Raw genomic sequence first — 24,355 nt, 5'->3', positions numbered from 1 at the left:
ATATAAAACAGACAAAACTGCTTATATATATAGATTTGTCTAGAATATTCTTTAGACATGCATACGTGCGTGCATGGACACGGTACTCACCCTCTCCAAGGTGAAAGTCCTGACGACGTACTCTGCCAGCGGCTCCACTTCAACGAATGTCACTTTGAAATCACCATACACCTCCGCGTCATCTGGCCAATACTTATAACATTTGACCTACAAAAGCATGAAACTAATCAAAGATGGCAGAGGACCTCCAACACACATACGCACTTGCATGATCAACATCGTTCTTCAGAAAGGCAAGCCTATCGAAAGCGAACATAAGCTTTAGCGACAGAAAGGTAAGGAAACAACCATTCAACATACCCGTCCGACCTCCACCAGGTTGGTTACCATGACGATACAGGCCGACTGCTCTTGCCAGATCATCCTCCAGAAGTCGTACACAGTCTCATGCACAGGGCCTGCCAATCAATGTGTACACATCAGGCGATCAGTTACTGATGTAAATCAGATCATCGAACCAATCAGTTGCCCCGTCAATTGCTTAATCATTCAAACTGGCACTGACTCTGTGTTTGGCTATTCATCAGCTTTTGTTGTTAATGTACTTTCACCCAGCTCATCACGTTGGCATGAATCTTGGTTCTTGTGCAGAAACATGTGAAATATATACGATATGAAAAATTGCTCACCTTGGGTGGCGATGTAGTGGCTTGGCCTCTGATAGCCCTGAAACAGAAGCAGAGTGGGACACTGCCATCACTGACCGCACGCCCGAGGGCACAGGGGGGAGAATAACAACGTTGCGAAAGCAGCACAAAGCAAGAGCTGTCAACCCCAGGACGTCTGCTTGATTTAACGAGAGTCCTTGATCAACACACCAGGATCTCACTTAGTTTTTAAGTGTCCTTTCAGACACACCATCTCCTTGTGTTGTGTAAGGTAAATCAGGAGAGGTTATGCAGTGTGCGCATAAAGCACGCTCTGTGATATTCATTCTTTGCACAATGGCACTAATAAATAATCATGTTTCATAAATATTTACGGATTTTCTCAATCAGAAATGCTGATTCATGTAATATTCATTTTTCTGTTCCTAATATCCAGGGCTTGAGGAATATTCAACGAGCACAACGCTTATACACCAGTGGTGTTCAGCAGTTATGACTGCAGGCTGTTTAACACTGTAGCGCTGAAAGTTGATCAGCAGAATATTCTGATCAGAACTCATCCAACTGGGTGGGAACACACCAGAAGGGTCTTTTAAAAAGGTAAACAAACATCAGCTCCACATCCCGGCAATGACACGGTAGGCCTCCCCCAAACAAATGGGGACAAGATAAGGGCAGATCAACAAGCCAGATGACAATGAGATGACAAAAAGGCAATGGACTCGAGCATGGAGGAACCGGAACGGAACTTAAAACCGATGGATAGAACAATGACAACAATGAGGGGGAGGGGGGGGGGGGGGGGTAAGCATCACATGCACCTCCATGCAAGATGTCAGTTAGCGTAACCATAGGTGAACCGCAGGGGGAGGGGGACATTAAAGGTGAAGTGGGATGGGGAAGGGGGGGGGGGGGGGGGGGGGGGGGGGCAGGGTTGTTTTGGGGGAGGGGAGAGGGGCGGGCGATCCTCTACAGTGATACTTACATCCCTGTACAGCCATATCTACAGCCCACAAAATCATAGGCAGAGTGAAAGAAAGCACAACAATGTCAGTGAGTACAAGCACTTCGAACAAAGAGGAGAAAAGAAAAAAAGCTGTATTCATATTGTTGACAAAGGGCATGCATAGAAGGCCTCACATACGAGAGAAGGAGAGATGTTTCTCACACGTTCGCCAATGGAGGAGGCATCGCCACTTACGTCTATGTAGTTGGCGTTTATGTAGTCGGAGGAGGGGTCGTCTTCCATTGGCTGAAGAATGACTCTAGAATGATCGTCTACAACATGAAATGTGTTAGTATACTCAGACCTATCTGTTCATATTCCCTATCTAGACATTTTTACAAACTTAATCTATGCAAAATCGAAATCTAATACTTCTAATAATAATACATAGCAGACAACTTATTGTTGTGTTTTAGTACAGTCTATTGTCTAAAGCGTAGTATCTTATAGTATGCTGTGAATGTATATTCTATAGTTTGAAAATCAAAAACTGAATTTGTAAGACTATGTTATCAGAGTGGCCCACTTGAAGCCTTAGTGGGAGGGGTTTTGAAGAGTGTCCTGCCAAACTGGAGGTGAGACTTACAGGCGATGATGTTTCCATAGCGATTCTTGGTTCTGTTCTGGTCTTTTTTTGCCACGTCCCAGGAAGCAGATTGGCCCTCAAAAAAACTCTGTGCACCAAAGAAAAGAAAAGAAAAAAAAAAGAGAAGAAACTCAGTTCTTCCCGCTCACTCACTCACTCACTGATCTATATGATCACTAGGGAGGGCCCCATTATGTCTTGTGAGGTATAGCCTAACTGTGTTTGACAGTATAGGCACATCTGTCTCTTCATCAGTTCAGCGATTGAGACTGGGAACAGTAGAGTGCCGTGAAGCGGTTAGCACTATGACAATGACACCTTTCACTCAACGCTCTTTGCTCAAGTGGTCGGCTAAAGGAGATGATGGGAGTAGCGTGTGGCTAGGTCAGTCAAGCTTCGACAAAACACCTGATGCCTCTTGCTGGTGTCCAAAAAGCATCAGATCCTCTTTCTTTCTTTTTTCAGCCTCTGCGATTTTGCGAGGTCGCATTTCAAGTATGTTCTATTTTCTCCTCCATTATTCTAATTCTATTCATCTTCTACAGAGTGCAAGCCGTGCCATTAATTTGTTATGGAATTAAAATGGAACGATTAAAGCGTAATCACATTAATGGAGTCTAATTTAATCCTCATTAAGCCCAACTGTCTATGGAGCACCGATGCCTCAGTGCCACACACACACACACACACACACACACACACACACACACACACACACACACACACACACACACTTTGTAGAGACTGTAGCTGACAGCCTTCTAATGTGATCACACAGAAACAAACCACACACTAACAGGAAACGCATTCACTGGGAGGCCCTGTGGTCCCACACCTCACAGAACTAGCATACCTTACATGCACAGGAAGTGACATCACCTGCTATCTCCGGTCTCGACACAATGTGTAAATGCACCCTGCGCTTGCAAAAATCTGTGCTCTTGCAGACTACCTCGTACTCCTCCTTGAAGCCGTAGCTGTCGGAGGTCTTCATCAGGTTGATGTGCTGGAGCAGGTCAGCCACGCGGATGGCTGGGTGCAGCTGGCCGGTCTGGTAGGGCGACTCGGTGCCCTCGCAGTGGTAGCGCGGCACGTCCAGCAGGCGGCTAGACTCGGCGGCGGCGGCCGCTGTGTGGTTCTCATCTGCGGAGGACAAAGCAAGACGGAGCGTGACTAAGGAGGCCGAGGAGGAGGGATCAAAATGTTGCTGTAAGCACCACTCCTGAGGACTACAGCTAAATCCATTGGCCAATGTTAATAAGCCCCCCCCAATCACTGTGACTGCTCTGAATCTCACAAGCACGCGCGTTTATGTGTTAAAGAGATGATCCACCGATGTTCCAGTTGATCCAAGGTAAACAGAACCTGTAGAGGCATGCTAATATGGCTCATCAGCAATGTTTAATGACTGGGATTTTAGGAATGTCGAAAAATATAATTGTTAGCGGAGAGAACACACCCCAGGGTTGGCCCACTGTACATGCCCTAAGGTTTCAGACACATGTTAGGTTCTGTTGGGTGTTTCTTCTCCACTGAGGGGGTCAGAAGTTCCCTGCGCAGGCGTGAGGGTGGGGAGGCGCACCAGTGTCTTTCTGTTGATTGACCACCAAATGGAACTCTATACGTCCAGAAATGACATTTCGCGACCAAGAATGCGGTATGTTTGGGGTGTCTGGTGTGTGTGTGTGTGTGTGTGTGTGTGGGGGGGGGGGGGGGGGGGGGGGGGCGTCATGCCTCCATAACTTGCTGTACAGTCAAAAGGTAGGAAGGAGGGGACTGTCATAGGGCAACAAAAGTCTCAAAGGAAAGACAGTTCACACCTCTGAGATGGCACATATCTGGCCTTTGATGCCTTATCTGGAGGGTACTTAACCATGACCTTCACTTTTACTAGGCGTATGTGTGTGTGTGTGTGTGTGTGTGTGTGTGTGTGTGTGTGTGTGTGTGTAAAACACACAGTGGCCACTGGGATTTAAGATTTAAGATTTTCTTGGAATGCTGGCCATATTCGTGTATGTGTGTATGTGTATATGAGCCAGTGAGCGTGTGTGTATCTGTCTATGTATGTGAGCAAGAGTGTGTGTATCTGTCTGTGTGTGAGAGAGAGACTATGTGTGTATCTGTCTATGTGTGTGAGAGAGAGAGACTATGTGTGTATCTGTCTATGTGTGTGAGAGAGAGATTATGTGTGTATCTGTCTATGGTTGTGTGAGAGAGATTATGTGTGTATCTGTCTATGTGTGTGAGAGAGAGAGTATGTGTGTATCTGTCTATGTGTGTGAGTGAGTGTGTGTGTATCTGTCTATGTGTGTGTGTGAGAGAGAGTATGTGTGTATCTGTCTATGTGTGTGAGCGAGTGTGTGTGTATCTGTCTATGTGTGTGTGAGCGAGTGTGTGTGTATCTGTCTATGTGTGTGTGAGCGAGTGTGTGTGTATCTGTCTATGTGTGTGTGAGCGAGTGTGTGTGTATCTGTCTATGTGTGTGTGAGAGAGAGAGTATGTGTGTACCTGTCTATGTGTGTGTGAGAGAGAGAGTATGTGTGTACCTGTCTATGTGTGTGAGAGAGAGAGTATGTGTGTGTGTGTGCTTCTGTGAGTGTGTGAGTCTGCTAGCTTGATGAGGTGGCACAGGTTATCTGCTGGCAGGATTTACGGCCCTTTAAACCCCCTGCCTGGGCCCGCCGCGGCCGCCTCTTTACCCAGTGAGCCGTGGGCACCAGGGCTGTTCTGCTCGGCTGAGCCCTGAGCGATGACTGACCGCCCCCCGCCCCCCCCATGCATCTCCGCAGGCCACACGCACGCACACACACACACACACACACACACACACATGCACACAGACACAGACACAGACACAGACACAGACACACACACAGACACACACAGACACAGACACACAGACACACAGACACACAGACACACACACACACACACAGACACACACACACACACACACAGACACACAGACACAGACACAGACACAGACACACACACACACACACACACAGACACACAGACAGACACAGACACAGACACACAGGCAGACACACAGACACAGACACAGACACAGACACAGACACAGACAGACACAGACACAGACACACACACACACACACACACACACACACACACACACAGGGCCTTTGAACAGCCTGCAGGACCATTTAACGTGTGACCCCGAGAGCACTCTGGTCTGGAGGAGCTCTGACCCCGACACCATAGATCAGGGATGGGTCTGTTCCAGGTTTCGCTTTTCGGATTTCCATTTTAAGCAAAGAAAGAACATATAAAGATATCCACTCATGTACTCATGTACACATACACATAGCTGTGTGATGTTCTCACAAGCACCAACAAACACAAACGCAAAAAAAATAAAAATAAAAAAAAAATACAAAATAAAAGTATCACACACATTTTCTAAGGAAGCGAAATGTATGCTCGAATGTGATATATTGTAGAGATAGAAAATCCAGATGATTCAAGAAGATGTAAAAAACTGAAATACAAATATCTCTTCAAATATTTCACACATACTATTTTGACTTACCAGTTATGGGCACTTTCAATAGAGGCAGCAAGAAGGAGAGAAAACAATTTTTTAAAACAAATTACTGGAAAGCCAGAAGAAAGTCCTTGGCCTTTGTATTACACACAACACTATGCAGGGTACTGTAACTAAAATGAAGCTACAACTACAAGCACTACTAAAAAACGATGGCGTACTGGATGAAAGGGGAAAGAATGGCATTAGCATGCTACTATGGCAACTATCACAGAGCAATGATTGACAGGATCTACTCCAATGCATGGACCGGCCGTCTACTCTAATGCGCAGCAATCAGCAGCCTTCGGAGGTCTGCCAGGTTTCGCAACGCTTACAGAAGTTCAACTGCACCGCAGGCTCCTGATGACGCACTTATTTGCATGCTGCTCTCGAACATGCCTCTGCAAGTTTGTTCAGCTGACTCATCCAGCAACTGTACTCTCCCCTCTTTGAAATTATAATCATGAAAATTATTTGACAGTTTTGCTTAAGATTTTTCTCAATTTCAAATCTATCCTCAGGTAATTATGGTATGGGAGGACTGTTATCAAAACCCACATTCACTCGTGGTGAGAAAACGAGTCCAACATCATTTTGGTCTAGATCTAACTACACATAGAATATAACTCTATGCCTGTCAACGTTGTACCTCTTCTCTTTACAGCAAAAATTACCCCACCAAAAAACTTGTGTGGGCAAGAGAAGTGGAGTACTGGAGAGTACAACACTAGCTTGTGGTAATGCAAAGTGACAGGCTGACGCATTTAAGCATTAATGTAACATCATGCGCGGCCTATTATACGCAGCAGGACTCCGGTCTTCGAGCTGTGCTGTAACTTGTTTCATTTTAGTCACTCCTTCCACCACGAGACACCCGACCCAAGGGGTCCTCTCTGTGCTCTGCTGGAGGGCAGCGTCTGTGGAGGACTAAAGTGGACAGCTGTGGTAAACGTTCGCTAACTACAACCTTAATCTAATGCCATTTGTCTCAAGGACAAGAGCTGTGGTATGTGAATGCTTAATTGTTATTATGGCTAATATATATATATATATATATATATATTCTTTCCTGTTTTGTGGAAGGTGAAAAATTCCCAATCTGGGAATAATTCTCTCCCATATTTAAATAGAAGTAGGTCAGTGTTTTTGTCCGGAAAAGAAACACTGCAGCTTCTAATGCGCACTCATACTGTTTTTCTATACGAATGGCGTCACTTGGTGCGGCTTTGCTGAGTTCAGCCCGTCGACCTAGCATAGCCTGGTTTTGCATTTCCATACATCAGGGCTGCCGAGGTGTCCCGACTTACAAAAATATTCGACAAAGTGGAGGCAAAGAGCTCCGCGATGCAAAGTGTAACGTTAGTTTCTTCTGTTTATATCCGAGTTGCCACACATGTGTTCAGGTGTGTATAACATTAGCCCACAGAGGAAACATTTGGTTTAGTCTAAAAAGAAACCAACCTGTTCAGTTTCCAGGCTAGAACTCTTTACTCTAGTCAAAAAATAACTGAGGTTGCTTGGTTAAAATTAATTCCATTATTTATGAGCCTGACTGATTCCGAACATTAATGTTAGTTGTGTCTGATTGCTCGTGGGCTAGCCTGCCAGCCAGATCTCCAGATAACAAAGAATGAGCGTGGCGCGGCATAGTTTGGCGCTGTTCAACTTGTAACGGAAATGCAAATAACCTCAGCATAGCCTGGCTCGGTGCAGTCAAAAGGACAAATGGAAAAAAAAAGCCCATCAGACAATAAGGGGCTGCAATTGGAGTGAAACCACAATGCATGCTGGACAACCAAAATATGCGTGATGCACTACAAAGGCAGGTGACGAGACAGGACAGCCAGACTCTCACCTAGCACGGCAGTCGGCACGAGCGGATCATTAGGCACTGTGGGGGAAATAAAGGTAAAGAGTGTTTTGATAAAAAAAGAAATAAGAATATAAATGAAAAGTCCTTGTCATGGCAAAAAATGGGGGGCTTAGTGAGGAAGACCATAGTTCACCTCAACAGTTCTGTTACAGGGGTACCTGTGACATGTGTTTTAATGGGTTTCCTCATAGAACTAGCAGGAAACTCACTGCATGGCACTAAAACCCATCAGAAATGTAACAAAAAGGCACTTAAACACTTCAATCATCATTCTGGCAAATTTGCAGCTAAATAAAGAACAAGAAGGATGTTATTGATCACAATTTGCAGACTGGCTGAGAAAATGGCAATTACGGTATGCACACAGACAGAAAAAAAGAATCCTGATGGAAACTCAAGCAGCTGGGTAATTTTGAGTGGGTGCTCGCTTCATGTGAAGTGATTACTAATAATGTAACCATGGCGTGCATAGAAAAACGTTTGCAAAAGTCTCAATGGTAAGAAGTGATTTTAAAGATATACTGAGGGAAGAACCACAAAAAAAACATGAAAAACAAAAACCTCTTATGAGATTTGAGAGGGCTGTCTGCTTTATGATCTCCTCTGTGACAATTTAACGAGGCCTTGAAAGGCAGCTCCTCTCTAAGGGTCATTTCCCAGCTGACTTTTCCTAATGTGTTTGTCGCTGACTTTTTCCCACTGTAAGGGTCTAAGAGGCCCGATCTCACGGACTACTTCCCACACATATCAGGTGTCTGGTGTCGGCTGGGCTGGAGTCGGGCTACTTACACCTGTTGCTGAAGTTGTGCGAGTCCATGAAGGTGACGGACATGGGGTCCTCGGCATGCATGGTGCTCTGGTCGGCGTAGCTCCGGTCCATGGCATTGACCATGTGGGTCATCTCTTGCCGCGTGCTGCCGATGGCGTCTTTGCGCTTCTTGGCAAGTTTCCTGCCGGATTAGACAACGAGCTTTAAAAACAGGCAAATTCTCTGCGGAATTGAGAGTCGGGGGGAGAAAGGACAAGAAAGGAACACCAACACCAATTTTGAACAAACAGGCTTAGAGGAAAGAGAAAAGGTGTGACCCCCAGGGAAAGTCTATTTCCATGACAACAAATGACCATAAGGAATTTACATTTATGATTCTATCCTATGATTCTATCCTTGAACTCAAGCAAAGTTTCTTTTGAATTCAATACCTAATATTTCACAAATTAGTGCCCCCTTTCCTCCATAGAAACCTCATCCCAAAAAGAATTTGCCATACTTCCTTCCCCAAACTTTCCAAATTACTTTTTAATTTCACTTTCATTTCACAAGACTGAAAGTTATCAGTTTCCTTCTCTCTTTCCATTCGCACAAAGTACATTTATGATATGTTTACTGACGATGCGTCAGCTCCAGTCTCGCCCCTCTCCCACAGCCCTCACAGCCACAGGCTGCAATCCATAATCAATGTGCTTAAGTCATGCCTCTCTGACCCTGATCTCTACAGCCAGTCAGAGCAAGCAGAAACCGAGCGCAAATGGCACCTGGGAAATGAGTAGTCCCATGGTAAGGGAGACAGATGGATGGGCCTAAATTGTGTCATTTCATGCCTCCCTCTTGCAAAGACAATTATCTTCCGGATATAAGCTATTTCCGCCGATCACCTAGTTTTAATGACTCACAAATAGGCATGTGAGACTGAATTGGTTACACAAAAGAAACGACTAGAAAATGATTTGGGCTCCGAACTGTATCTCGCAATAACCAACTCCAGGAAAACGGCGTGGTTCCTGCCACCCCATTGTTAGGACTGACACCCACATCTAAAAGTAATTATTGTGAAATTCTTCTTATGGTGCTCTGCATTTCCAACAGAAAAAAACACACCTTTCAACATAATTCAAGAATAATTGTCCCTGTTTCACACTGGGCATACCAGTTGTAACTTCCAACTTTTTTTTTTTTTTTGTCATCACAAATGACTTCATTTTCAACCAGCAGACAGAGAGGAGAATGTTCCTCTTATCAAAAGCCAATACAATCCTTCCTCCCTGTGGTACCGGATGGCACTTGCCTTTGGAGTGGATCCAAGATGGCATCTATGTGGGCAGTGGGACCCTGAGCTTATTTCTGACAAAAACGGTCATCATCCCCCCCATCCCACCCACCCACCCACCCACCGACGGCTGGACTGACTGGAAGAGTGATGTGTCATGGCGTGAGATGTTACATGAGGGAGGTGAACACAGAGATGGAAAGAGATGAGGAACTGGACTGGGAGAGTGTGGTGTGGAACCGACTACCACGTCAGTGATAACTTATCAGACGAGTGGAAATACTGGCCACCGCCGCCACATCAACACGACTGCCAGCGGTTATCAGATCAACGCGTTGGGGAGACATTTGGCAACTCTTTGAGGGAGAGGAAGAGAGAGAGAGAGAGAGAGAGAGGGAGAGGAAGAGAGAGAGAGAGATGGAGAGAAAGAGGGGGCGACACCTGCGGTGTGAGCGGGCGAGAGAGAGAGTGTGTGTGTGTGTGTGTGTGTGTGTGTGTGTGTGTGTGTGTGTAGTGAAAAAGACAGAGAGAGAAAGGGGGGCGACACCTGTTGTACACTACTCTCTTAACCTAATGCCATCAACATCACAGAGGCCATCAGGAAGTAATGGGGAAGGAAATAAACAGTAAAATTGTGTGGCCTGAAGACACACAATTTACCCCCCAGAGCCAGTGGGTGGCCTGTACAGCTTCAGTGAATGGAAAGATGGATGGAAAAAATGTGAGCAACTGACACACACACTCACACACACACACACACATGCAACACAAGTAACGAGAAAAAAAAGAAGAAAAGAAAAGGAGAGAAAAGAAAAGAAAAATACAGGACACAAGTGCAGCATTCCTTTTTCAAATCACACCGCTTTGGTTATGATGACTTGAGTAAGCAAGAGAGTTGGAGCTGGTCAATGGCAATGCAATTGGGTGTCTGAGCACTGTGCGTTTTCACTTGAAAAAAGGATACTGCATCTTTAAAACACTACATAACTAAACCAAAGACAGGTGCAAAACCCCCTCATTTGTCTTTTTAGAGTTTTTAGTTTTTTTTTTTTCTGTTTCATTTTTTTTTTTTTACTTACAGGTAGTATGAATAAGAATAGTAGCTCCTCCTGGCAAGCAAATCAGAGACAGCAAGATAAAGAAATATTGATGAATGCAAAGTGGGAATCAATTGTAATCAAATAAAAGCAGAAAAATGTGTGCCAGTCAAACAAATATATTTCTTGATGTTTCTTTTTTTTTTTTTTTTGGGCATTCCATTTCCCATGCATTGTGTGCTATATTAATCTTATTCTGTCGATTATTGATTTATATTTGCTCAGCATGCAGTTTTGGAGGTCCTCTTTTGCAAAATGATGCTGAATGAAATAAAATAATTAATGCATGCGTCTATCAGTTGATTGGGAATTGTGGCTGATCATGTGGTCATGCACTGCCTATTGCATCTTACAGAGCTGAGACTGCCTGAAGATAGTTGATGCCAGTGATGTATTACGTAAACAGAACATAATATATGTGTGAGATAAACGTATAAACTATATTGGCATGTGGAGGATGTGTCAACATAGCTGAAAAAAAAAAAAAGATGTTGCAAATCAAATAAGACACCTACTACCTGCAAAACAAGCAATGTCATAATCCACCATTTTAAAGATGCAGTATCTGGTTTCTGTTCAGTATATTGTACAATCTCAAACAGGAGACTTCACCTTTGGTCATCCGAGTGCAACACGCATCATTGTAAGTATATTTCTTTTCACATGTTTCATCTGCGACCACAGTAACAATGGCAAGGTGTGTATGCATATACAACAGAACACAGACATATTGAACACAAAAAAAGCACAAGCAAAAGCATCTTTCAGATGTCGCTGAAATGCTATTAGCCTGACCTTAAACAAGTATTGATTTAAGGCCACGGAAATATGGCAAATAGATTTAATTTTTACTAAGCGGAATCAAACAACATTTCACACAGCTAAACATAATGAGGGCATTTCACTTGTTATGCTTAGCTGTCAGAAACCAATTTCAAGCCGTGCCTTGCAGGGCTCCAGAATAAAATTCTCAGTCTCATTTCATTCAATTTCGAAAAGCATGCAATCTATTGTCTATACTGTCTTGCAGAAATGATTGTCTATTATAACCTAACCTACAGGCCAACAGCTGAATATTAGGACAACCACTGTGGTCTAAACCATCGTGACCACAATAAAGTGCACTAAAGCAAACCCCTAAGGTATACCTGCAGGTTTTTAGCTATTCAACTCCACTTAACTAACATTTCACCCCTGCCTCTCCCCGCCCCAGCAAACACACACACACACACACACAGAAACACACACACACACACACACACACACACACACACACACACACACACACACACAGACACTTTAATGGTATCGAGAATTCAATAACCATCAGTTGTTCTAATCCATTCCAACAGGATTAGTGGATTACGCCTCATTAGAGCTCAATGTCGCCCCGCGGCTCAAAATGACACCCTTTCTCTTGGTCTGAAATTACAAACCAGGAGACCATCTAGTAAAAAAATAAATTAATAAATAAATAAATAAATAAATAAATAAATAATTAATTAATTAATAAATAAATAGCATGCAGTGCTATTACACTCATAAGCACCGTCAGTAAGCGAGTCCCCTCTCCTTCATCAAACGTGACCCAAAAAACAAACCCGCATCACTAGAAGGAGCCACATGAAAAAGGGATCTCAAATTTCTCCTGGTGCAACTTCACATGGCGCTAAAGGCTGCTGAGTGCAGACATACAAGCACTGGTGGGATGGTTAAGGAATGATGCGTTGGAGCAATAAGCAATAAACAAGACATCACTGACACATACATGTCTCTGGTAATACTTCAAACAGGAAGCCCAAAAAACCCTGTTTGTGCAAGTGTAACACATCCCTTTCAGTTGAAAAAAAGGGAGGGTGAGTACAAAGAAGAGTGACAAAAAGAGAGAAAGAACATCGAGGGAGAGAGAGAAAGAACATTGAGGGAGACAGAGAGATAGAAAGAGAGAGAGGGATAGAGAGAGAGAGAGAGAGAGAGGGATGGAGGGAGGGAGAGAGAGAGAGAGAGTGAACAAAGTAAGTGACGACAGAGAGGATAGAAGGGGGCGGAGAGTTCTAGAAACAGAAAGACAGTGTTATGAGATTGAGGTGACCTGAGCGAGTGAACAAGACAGCGCACCAGCAGTTGGCTCCAAATGAGCAGAGCAGGTTTTTAAATGATCCTCTAATTGGCAGAACATTCGGCGAGGCACAAGGCCCACTCTGGCCATTAGCATTCATTTGGGAAGCTTCCTCATCGGCAGTCCCTGTGGCAGTTTGACTCGTCCCTCTGTTTTCATGGGTGTGATGCCTCACAAAGCAAGTACACTTGTAAATGTGTCCTAATGCAAAAGCTTCTCCTGTGCTGAGGCGGTTAATCAGATATAACGCATGGCGCTGTGTGCATCGTGCTCTTTAAACAAACACTGAATGATGAAATAGTGCTTTTGTTTTTTGTCGTTGTGGTGCAGAAGGGGAGATGCGATGAGTAAAAGAGAATATCTGCACATGAGATGGCAAGATCATTGTCATTGGGTGGAATTAGATCCCAGCTTACTTTAGGACATTAACTATCACTTATATCCAGAAGATGCCATCGATTTTTTCCAGCCAGACACTAAAGAAAATATACACTGCAATTACACCTCATGGCCTCTGGATGGTGCCATTACTTGGGCAAAGAGCGCATGAGGCCGAGCATGTGAGACTTAATTATTTATTTACTGAAAGACTTCGGTTGTTCAACCAAATCCAACAAACAAACAAATAAAAAAAAACCCAATCAGAAACTGAAACAATGTGCTCCAAAAGGCAACGAGCGGCAGGGTGGACGTGAGCAGCAATTGATTTCTTCCTCCTTCTGCGCAATTTCGATTCCTCCTCGAGAAAAATGATTAGAGCACATCGGCGCTCCCAAAACATTCATCAGGGCAGAAAAGAGCTCACCTTCCTCCGTGTTCATTATGGGAACTCATCCGCGCAACCAAGAGGGGAATCAATAGGCAGCTTCACAAAGTAATTACAGCAGGAGACCATTTAGTCTCAATGCCACTGACTCCACCTGATCTTTGATCCTTACACAGCTTTGCTGCGGATAACCTGCTCTTCCTCATACACAGGCACAAACACTCATAAACACACACACACACATTCACACGAATACAGGACTTATTATGCACACATGTGCACAGGCCAACGGACATAACACACACACACACACTTCTCCCTGCGAAATCTATGACCTGACTTCGAGCCACTGTAATGGAGCTCATCCCACCGGGAGACGAGCAGAGACGCATCATCATCATCGTCTCAGGAAAATAACTACATCAAAACGACTTGCTGCAGTGATGGGATGATTAGGACTTCTGATTGGATGTGCCTAGGCAATGGCAATGTGCTGTGTTACAGAGGAATATAATGGGAAATGAGGGAAGATTCTTAGGAGTAGAAGATTCCATTGAGCACCAAATCAACTGTCAGAAAAGGCAACTTCAAACTGCATAAATAATTGGATGAAACCATTGGAATGGCTCGGACTATAGAATTTTAAGTTTGTTCTTTTGAACCCCCTAAGACTAAACAAAAACCAACTGAAAGAAAATATTAAGGTTGTCAATTTATGACTTAAATGAAACCGTAATTACACAAACTACATAGACTGCTAGAGTCTTTAACATTAACATTCATTTTTCAGATTCACGGTGTAGAATTGTAAAGTTGCAAGAAGAGTAAAGATCGTATTTTAATACCTCATTCTACCAACAATGTTTGGGAAATATTTCCCAATGCTAAATACAACTGATTACAAAACAAACCACTGTATTCTATGACAAGCGGGTATAACAGCTTTCTGCCTGAAACCTGACGCCTTTCCTTCCTGTCCATACTGAGGTCGCCATGGACACAGAGATATGACCAGAGGGCTTGATGGAGAGAAAGAACTAAGTTGAAGAGAAGAGCAGAGAAAGAGAAAGCAGGAGGAGATGGTGGAGGATGGTAAAGGCACTCTTCTGAGAGCTGTGAGCTTATTCAGGGGGTGATGCTTGTCTTCAGTTCTTCCATTTCTCTGCCCTTGACCTGTGTGTATGTGAGTGAGAGTGAGAGAGTGTGTATGAGTGTGTATGAGCGTGTGTGTGTGTGTGTGTGCCAGGGAGGTGTTTGTAGAGTTTGTGATTGATAGAGTGTTGTTTATAGTGTGCGTGTGGTGGGCGTGTGTGTTGGCTTCTCCATCCAGCCATCATCCACACTTCAACCTGTCTACTGCAAGCATCAGCTCAGCGCAGTCAACACTAGGATAGCTCTTCAAACAGGCTCCTTCAGCAGGCCTCCTCTACCCCCTCAGCCTGCCCACCGCTGCTAGTCCCTATCCACCATGAAGATATGGACCACAGGTGAGGAGGATGCTCATGGGTTTGTGTGGAATGCCTCTAGGCCTGCAGTAGGTGGTGAAAGAGCAACAACAACAACAACCACAACAACAGCAACAACAACAACAACAACAACAAACCACCACAATCACGTTGACTACGGCACAAAACTCTAAACAGTCACCACATGCCAGTGGTGCCAGAGAACAGGGCCATCACTCACCTCTTCTTGACCAGCAGAATGGCCACCAGCACCAGCAGGATGAAGACCAGAACCCCGGCACTAATGCCGGCGATCTTAACCACCCGATCCGTCTGTTTGGCCGGGTCGGGGATCACCTCCGGCTCCTCTGTTGCTCCTGGTGGAGAAGCGTTTATAAAAGAAAGTTGAGCTTCAAAGACATTTTATACTCGGAACAGTTCATGGTATTTAGAAGAAGTGACTTTTATTCAAACACCCCTATGAAGCTCAGAAATAAGACTTTGTTAGTGGCGGTTAAACTTGAGAATTGAACCCTTGACATTTCGCCACTGGACATGTTTTATTTGAACCCGCAGGATCTGCTGACAGTTGACCTACAGGAGCCACACGTAGAAGACCTTATAAAAGGACAGATTATAATATTATATCATTTTAACCTTGTGTGGCCAGACACTTCCATTTAAATGATAGTAACAAAAAAGCTCACTGTGGTTAAACTTGAATAGGGATACGGTAAGAAAGGCATGACCATGAAAGAAAAGAATGGCCGTGTCTACCGCGCTCTCTTATGCACAGAACGTTTGAACGTCTTCTATGCACACTATTTCACAATTCCCCCGCCTAACAACACGAACCACTGCGCACATGTCACTGAATTTCGCACACAATCCTCCATGCGGAAGAAAATGCATTATAGCAAAAAAATATAACGATGAACACATGGACGAGGGGTGAAGAACGGGCTAAACCATCGCAGACATATTACACAAGAGTACTAGAGCAGCCACAGTAACATTAATGGCATTCAGCTTAGAGAAGACTGTTCAAATGTGGCCACTGAATACAGAACGGGCTATATTTATATTTTCACCACCAAGTCCCATGAGAATTCCAAAGCATGCATTTATTTTACATTAGGGAAAAAGCCATTACATAAAAAAAACTGGTTCAACATACACATATCATATAGAATATCCAATACATATACTGCCATTAAAATGCTCATAATAATAATAATAATAATAATAATAATAATAATGCTTTCATATTTTCTTTTTCAGGCCATGCAATTGGTCCACATCCTGTAGGTCACATTGTGGCTCGCATTGTTCCTGGATAAGATTCCCCATGCTCATAAAAAGCAAAGCAATCATTGCTGGGCCCATCTACAGTACATGGACCAATGTGCTGAATGAGGGATTTGCTGTGTGCCTGCGCTCTGCGACCAATAAAAGGGTCTGCATCGATAATCACTCGTGGAGTGGCTGTCCTGTGTGGCCAGAGCAAAGGCTTTCTATTGGCCATCGGACACTGGGCTGACCCCCCCACTGCTGTGGCAGTGCCCTCTGCTCGTGCCATCTTCTGCCATCACCTCCTCCAGTCTTCCCCATCATCTATAAAATAGCCTACTTTTCCGTCGCAGGCAGAGCATGGGGATGAGAAGAGAGAGGGGTGGGGGGTGTGGAGAAGGAGAGAAAGAAGGAAAAAAAACAACAGCAACTACTACATGCCAACTGTGACTTCGAGCAGCCAGCCAACTCTTTTCTTCGTCTCTCTCTCTCTCTCTCTCTCTCTCTCTCTCTCCTCACACACACACCACCCCCCCCCCCCCCCCCCCCCCCCCCCAACACCCTGGGGGCACGAGGGCGAGAGCAGACTGCATTTGCTCTGACCTCCTAATGTACCCCCCCCCTCCCCTCCTCCTCCTCTGTTCTCTTCTCCTCCCCTCTTCTCTTCTCTTTACTGAAAGGCTCTCCAGATTATTGTACGTATTAGGGTCAGTCTTTGATGCACTCCAGCAACCCCAAATCTTCTCCTGGAGGTGATTTACTCAATTCTCCCGAATAGCTCACATGTGACTAGAAGGTGAAGACAATGTGGGGGGGGGGTCCGGCTTTTTTCTTCCATTGAACAACGCTCCAACCGCGAGCAAAGCCAAAACGTGATCAAAATTCATGCCGGACAAAAGAGAAACCAGGTCAGGGCTTCTGTGTCAATCATTATTTATCTTGGAAGCACAGACTAACACTAGCCATGTGGAACCAATTTCAAAGTAATAACAATTCCCACAACAAGCCAAAATGTGTGCGCTGGATGCAAAGAATGCAGTCATCAATCAATTAAACTAAATACATTATGAGGGGGAAAAAACTAAATACAAAGTATACTAACATAATATAATATCAATTTGTGGGCGAACCAATATACCATGGAAATAAGTTCCCTTCTCTCCTGGTTAAAGACAAGCCAACAGAAACCAACCACCTTGCTCGTACTTATGCAGGCTACACCGGCTTGCATTGTGTAATACCCATTTGCGATCTACCTGGAAATGCTATAAAGTGAGGCCTAAAATAAACACACACTGCAGATCACGTAAGGTGTGGACAACCCCCACCCACACACACCCACTTTCACACAATGTGTGCAAGCTGAGCACACTTCCTTGTTAACCACACACAATTTCACCAGTGCCACCTCCACCAGACTTTTTCCCTCCCCATTTTCTCCTGCACATTGACTTTGATGTAGCCAAGTCTAGCTATCTTTTAAGGCACTCAATCATAAAGTGATTTGCTTCCCACATGCAGGCCAGGCTGAACGTGGGGTGATTTCTTTTTTTTCTTCAGTGAGGCCATCCACTGAGGCCAGGTAGAGCCAAGCTGAGACTTTTTTTAACAGGGAAATGTAAAGACAGTGTGTGGGAAGGAGAAACTGAGATAATGAGAGACAGAGAGAGAGAGAGAGAAAGAGAGAGAGAGAGAGAGAGAGAGAGAGAGAGGAGGGGGTGGTGGGAGTGGGAGAGAAGGGGAAATGAGGTAGTACAAGAGAGCCAAAAAGAGAGAGAGAACTAAAAAGAGAGAGAACTAAAAAGAAGGGGGCAGCATAAGAGAAAGAGAGCAAGAGGACAGAGTGAGAGAGACAGAAAGTGAGCAGATAATGGATGAAAAAAAAAAGCCCGGAGTCAGTCACCAATCTATCCATCTTCTCCTCTCTCGCCGTTATCTCTCCAAGCAAACGCAAGCATAATTTATTGCCGAGCCGAGGCGGCAGACAATGATTGACTCTGCGTTTGATACGAGAGCAACAGCTGAGCACCAGCGGTAGCTACAGCGAGCGAGCGGGACAATGGGCTCGTCAGAACGGCACCTTGCTGCTGACTGGAAACCCCTGCAACCACCCAGGCTTAGGGCCCCCACAATGGATTCTGACACCCCGGTTAAAAAGGTTATTAATCAATTTGGGAGGGCCCTGCCTTGTTTCAAACGTTTTTTTTTTCCCCCCGAGGCATTACTCAAGGCATAATCCACCGTTCACTCGCGCAAATACTTATGTTTCGGTCCGTTCTCATGAGATAAATTCATAAAAAGGAGACTGGAAGGAATTCAAATGAAATTGGATTACATCCATTTTGGGGAGATAAAAAAAAAAAAAAAATTCCCTGCTTAAAATAAAAATCTGTTTGGCTTGGCTCTGAGTGAACGCGACGCAGATCATATCGAATTCTCCCCAGACTGCTCTGACTTGAGGTTTTTTTTTCTGTTTCAGGATGTCTGCCGCCAATCAGCTGCAGTCCAAAATGGAAACAAATTGATAACAAAAGAGCAGCAGAAATAAATATGGCTCTCATGTCCGATTAGCTCAGGTGGTGGCAGCTGTACAGCGCAGGGATGACTGGGTCAGTCTCTGTCCCCCTCAATCACATCACTCATAATGGAAGGCCTGGAGATCTAAGGTGCACTGGAGATTCACTTACCTTTTTTTATGAGACACGCAATTTATGTACACAACATGGATGTTGTACGAGTTCTAAGTTGTAATAAGACATGAGGCTCTGTTTGGGCTGGACAGGTGTCACATCTAGGTTAAGAGTGGGCTTGCTATTCTGAACATAATATTGATTTTCTTGTATAAAATCATAAAACTGATGTCTTGTATAAAATATTAGTGCAGAGCCAAGTATTAGATACAACGCTACACATACTCTATGCAGAGAGAGAGAGAATCTGACCCCTAAAAAACAGGTGTTGTATTTAAGAGGAAACCATCCAACCATGAATCAGAGTAAGAGTCCGGCTGTCTTTTTTTTTTTTTTCTTCTCTTCGTGTTCAGGCTTTTGACTCCTTGGAGTGCCTTTTAGACAATACCCAAAATGAAAAGCAATATAAACAGAAGAAAAAAATACTCTGTTTAATATTTCTGCCTAGGGGTGGTTGATTATGGCAAAAAATCCTAATCATTATTTTGGTCAATATTGAAATCACGATAATTTAACACGATTACTTATTCAATGTTTTCCCAAGGATTTATTTCAGCAGTGATGTGGTTGTGTGCGCAAACATGAGCCTGCAACGCTGGACCTTCAGTTCTTTTATTTAATATAATAGTTTTTACTTTATTTGAACTATATTTTGTCTTCTTTACTTATTAGAAATAGTAAGCCTATTCATGTGTACAGACAAGTGTGTACTTAGTCTAGTGTATTTAAAATCATCAGTCTGGGATTGACTTTTAAGGCTAGCTGGTATGCTAATAAAGTGAGAACGTTTAATTGTGTCTTGAATAGGGGTGTAGTGGATAACGCAAGAGAGTGGATTACTCTTCCCTGTGTAATCTCTCCATGTTTAACAATTCCCACTACACCACTGGTCTCATGCAGTACTCACTGTCATAACTTCTGACTTAACTTTTAACTTCTTTGCCCTGTAGATTAGCCCTGTAGTATTAAACTATAATATATTTAGCTTGCAAACAAATGTAATGGCATGTTTTGTCATGAATAATACACCATGTGAAATTTGAGCGGTGGCTGAAATTGACCAAAAGCTCTCCTTCCGTCATCATTCCTCGATCTGAACTAAATATGCCACAGCCTGGCTGAGAGTGAATTTGGGCTTTTAGGGAGGGACGAAAGCACACCAACATAAAGGAAAGGGGTGCGCTGGAAGACAAAATGACAAAACAGAATGCAAAACATTGTTGCAAAACAGAATGCAGCACATTAACGGTTTATCTTGATTATCTTGTTTCCATAATCGTTGGAAGCCAAAATCGTAATTGAAAATAAAATTTCGATTAATAGCCCAGTCTTATTTCTGCCTATACTGTACACATATAACAGCATTAGTACTCTGGGTAGATTAACTCTGAGCATGTATGTCGTGATAACGATGATGTGATGATGTGATGATGTATGTGGCCTTCATTATGCTGTTTGTGTGGGGGTTTGGCCGAGGCAGGGCCCTTAAAAGAGCCACTGACAGCAGATGACGGAACAAAGCATCTAAGTGAAAATCTTTGAGACCCAAACAGCAAAACTCATAAGGGAAAAGAGGGGTCCACGACGTTAATGCGCACCCAGCTGTCTAGGGATTACTGCGGTTGCATACCACTTTCACCGTCTGATAATCCTGCCGCATGGCCGTGCCACTTTCTAAGCTTTCCGTGGCAAAACCGCACTATTATCAAATAATAATAAAAAAAAATGCATCTGGACAGATAATAGAGCATTAAAAGGATTCTGCCATTATTTTACATCAACCACCAAAAACAGCATTAGGAGTGACACCATCAATGGGATAAGGAGGGGTTAGATGAACAATTAAGCACAACAAAAACATCACAGAGACTGAAACGAGTGCAGGATGTGATAACAGCTGACCATTAAGAAGCCTAGCAGGAAACGAAGAGATAGCCGTCTACTGATTAATCCGTCCATAAGGCTATTGTCATGTCTGCAGGCCCACACATACGACCACCATTAAAAGGAATATACTGTATATCCCCACGGCATAATATCATACTTCACTGGGTGCAGATTAAGTCTGTCGCTGAGGATAATAACTTGGCAAAACATGTTTTGATTGCAGAGTGAGACCTACTGCATTAGTGATTCTAAGGAAATGAAAACATAACGGAATGATTTCCTCGTCTCTACCAGCACAAGTGTTTTACCAGCTGGTCTGCTTTATGTAATACATGCATGAATAAATACTTAAAGTACATGAAAATATAAAACATAGCACATTGAGTATACTGAAAAATGGCAAAAGAATAAAAAAAAATCATACTAAAATGGCAGAAAAGTGTATGGTGAAACATTTTCACGTCAAAGAACTTGCTGCCAGATTGCATAAGACTATTACCACGCAGTGAAAGTCATCTCAACAATCCCAGCCCTGCCTGCTCCTCCCTCTCTATCTATCTCGCTCTCTCTCTCTCTCTCTCTCTCTCTCTCTTTTTTTCTCTCCCTCCCTCCCTCCCTCCCTTGTTTGTGCCATGGGTAACCCAGCACTGTGGGACTGGGCAGGCCACTCCTTAATCAGTTAAAAACCTACCAGCGTGGCTTACCCATCAAAAGAGTAAGATCCTGTTATGAAATCCTCGCAACTGGCTTGGCTTGGCCTGCCCCTCATCTCCATAGGCCCAAGCTGTTCAGCAGAACAAGGTGCTTTACAAGCGCAAATATCACAAATAAGCTTTCGCTAATTCCGCTGAAGCCCCGAATCCGCCTACACCAGTGCTCTTTTGGCGGAGTGACAGGAAATTAAGAGGCATGGGCATTAAAGAGGGCTCCATCAGGGGACAGAGCAGGAGTGAGGGAGACATAAAGAGAGAGCAAGAGAAAGAAAGAGGAGAAGAGAGAGAGAGAGAGAGAGAGAGAGAGACAGAGAGAGAGAGAAATAGAGAGAGAGAGAGAAAGAGAGAGAGAGAGCGAGGGACAGAGAGAGACAGAGAGAGAGAGAAATAGAGAGAGAGAGAGAGAGAAATAGAGAGAGAGAGAGAGAAATAGAGAGAGAGAAATAGAGAGAGAGAGAGAGAGAGAGAGAGAGAGAAATAGAGGCAACATGAAAATGAGTTTATGAAAAAGTCAATGTGGGGGTACATGCGTCCTAAAAAGTCTTCATGACAGGTGAGCAAGCGCAGAAAAATCTGCTCAGTGTTTTTCCTTCGGTTTAACCACCCAAACTAACAAAGCCAACAAACAAACAATACATAATGACATAAATAAAGACAGCTCGTTCTCACCTTTGGTTGCCAATCGCAAACACTGAATTTTTGTTTCCTGCAGGGGAACAGAAGCCCACAGATTAGCATGCCAGCAGAAGAAAATAAATAAACAAATCAACAAAATCAGCACTCTCATAAAACATAGTGTGCAAAGGCTTTGCATGTCTACAGCCCTAGCCTCTATTCCAAAAAAAGAAAAACCCTGTGCATTTGCGCCACACAAAGCTAAATCCTGAGCTTGATGGGAAGAACAGCAGCCCTGGCCTGGGTGAAAGTAGGATGAAGTTTAAGCCGTTTACCTTCTCTACGCTGCTGACCGCCTGGAAGTAGATGTTGTAGTTCTTCCTGGGTGCCAGTGGAGGGTTCCAGAAGCCGCGGTAGGTCTTGTTGTCCCCCACCGTGAAGCTCATCTGTTCCACCAGCTTGCTGGGCGGCAGTTCGGCGGCAAAGTAGTACGGCAGGCCGCCGCTGGAGGCGCTCTGGTAGGAGACGGGTATCTGGTAGCAGTCCGTGGAGGTAGCCTCGCGCCGCGAGCGGTGAGGGTTCAGCTCCTCCACCACGATCTGATAAGCGCTGTGGAGAGGGCAAAATAAAAGTCAGAGAGGATGGCATCAAAGCCTCTTCTAATAAATTGCATCGCCCAAGACAGTGTTGCCAAGCTTCATTCACCAACCATTTGTGTACACACACACACACACACACACACACACACACACACACACACACACACACACACACCTTCCAACCCATAAACACAGAAGCGGCGCGATCATAAAAAGCAATCTTTCACCTGATGGAGCATGATCGAGCCATGCCAAATGAGCTTTCATTCTTGGAGCGGACCCCTATTGCTTGGCAACACTTGGCATTTTAGGCGGCCCAGGTTTTCCCCCCGACTCTCACACACACATAAAAAAAAAAGCCAATTTATTCACTCTGATGTTTAATCTGCAGCCTTGCTTCAGATTGACATGCCCCTTAATAAGCAGCCATTACTTCTGACGAAGCGGTGAGAGCAAAACCACACACGTACATTTATATTTAAGAATCCCAAAATAGGGGAAGTTTTTTTTTCATCCACTTCAGTATGTCCCTTTTTTTTTCCTTCCTTCTTGTACCTCATCTCCAAATGTACCTCCCCTCGGGCTTTTGCATGCTAAAGTGGTGAGAGGGCGCTAAGCTATCAAACAAACAACAACAACAACAACAACAACAACATCATCGACACAGAGGCGACAACTGTGTGATGCGAAGGGGGACCGCAAAGGAGGCCAACGTGGTGGAAGAAATCTAGTCACACGCCCAGGGAGCTGTGAGAAGTGAGGGCTCGGTGATTATCGATTCCTCCACAGCTGAGGGGCTCCACCAGAATACAGACCCCCCATCACTCTCCTAACTCCCTCTCTCCTGTACAACTGCCTCTCTTGCACTTAGCCATCCTTTAGCATCAATGACGGGCAACTCCACAAGCTGCCCTAGCCCCACCTCCTTGACCTTCCCATGGCTTCCGTTTTCACAAATCTAAACGCGAGCGCAGACGGACGAGGGAATTCGCCCCTTGTCCACCGAAATAGAGTAAGCGTCTGGACGGTTTCTATTTCTTTTCTTGTCGCTCTTCCTTTATTGCTTGCCCTCCCTCTCCCTCTCTCTTCCTCTCTCCATCATGTAGTGGTTGTCAATAACAAACTGTTACAAATTACCTGAGCAGATGGCCAGAGGCACTTTTTTTTATCTCACTTGCTCTACCGGCATCTTAACTAACTCGCTCAAAATTGCCGGGACCCCAACCTGTCCTGTGATTATCCATCAGACGGCATCAGTAGTCTTGCCAGGAAAACAGAGCTCGGTGCCAGAAACCATCTAAGTTAGAAGGCCTGCTTCCATCATGAAGGCTGTATGCAGATACACATACAGTATAGCGCCTCAAAATCTGTCTGATTCTGAATCATTGTGTCAGTATTAAAAATCGTAC

At 44.2% G+C, this 24,355-nt stretch overlaps 1 protein-coding gene across 12 annotated transcripts in view; it reads right to left on the bottom strand.

Moving 5' to 3' along the window:
- Positions 1–24,355, bottom strand: part of ptprk (protein tyrosine phosphatase receptor type K) — a 196,381-nt gene that overhangs the window by 9,860 nt on the left and 162,166 nt on the right. For 2 of the 12 annotated variants that reach the window (XM_031581317.2, XM_031581319.2), the window contains 14 exons: positions 22,683–22,956; positions 22,402–22,438; positions 15,394–15,529; positions 10,805–10,834; positions 8,470–8,630; positions 7,663–7,698; positions 5,811–5,822; positions 3,213–3,403; positions 2,261–2,348; positions 1,813–1,946; positions 1,654–1,671; positions 690–726; positions 361–458; positions 91–207 (listed from right to left, as the gene is read on the bottom strand). In XM_031581317.2, the coding sequence (XP_031437177.1) occupies positions 91–207; positions 361–458; positions 690–726; positions 1,654–1,671; positions 1,813–1,946; positions 2,261–2,348; positions 3,213–3,403; positions 5,811–5,822; positions 7,663–7,698; positions 8,470–8,630; positions 10,805–10,834; positions 15,394–15,529; positions 22,402–22,438; positions 22,683–22,956 (1,369 nt within the window). The remainder of the gene's footprint in view (positions 1–90; positions 208–360; positions 459–689; positions 727–1,653; positions 1,672–1,812; positions 1,947–2,260; positions 2,349–3,212; positions 3,404–5,810; positions 5,823–7,662; positions 7,699–8,469; positions 8,631–10,804; positions 10,835–15,393; positions 15,530–22,401; positions 22,439–22,682; positions 22,957–24,355) is intronic. The other 10 variants (XM_031581318.2, XM_031581322.2, XM_031581324.2 and 7 more) reach the window with 10 other exon arrangements.

Source organism: Clupea harengus, chromosome 15 (assembly GCF_900700415.2).
Source record: "Clupea harengus chromosome 15, Ch_v2.0.2, whole genome shotgun sequence".
In the NCBI taxonomy this organism is placed as follows: domain Eukaryota; kingdom Metazoa; phylum Chordata; class Actinopteri; order Clupeiformes; family Clupeidae; genus Clupea; species Clupea harengus.
Note: the sequence above shows the minus strand (reverse complement) of the source record. Positions and strands in the feature narration are given on the sequence as shown.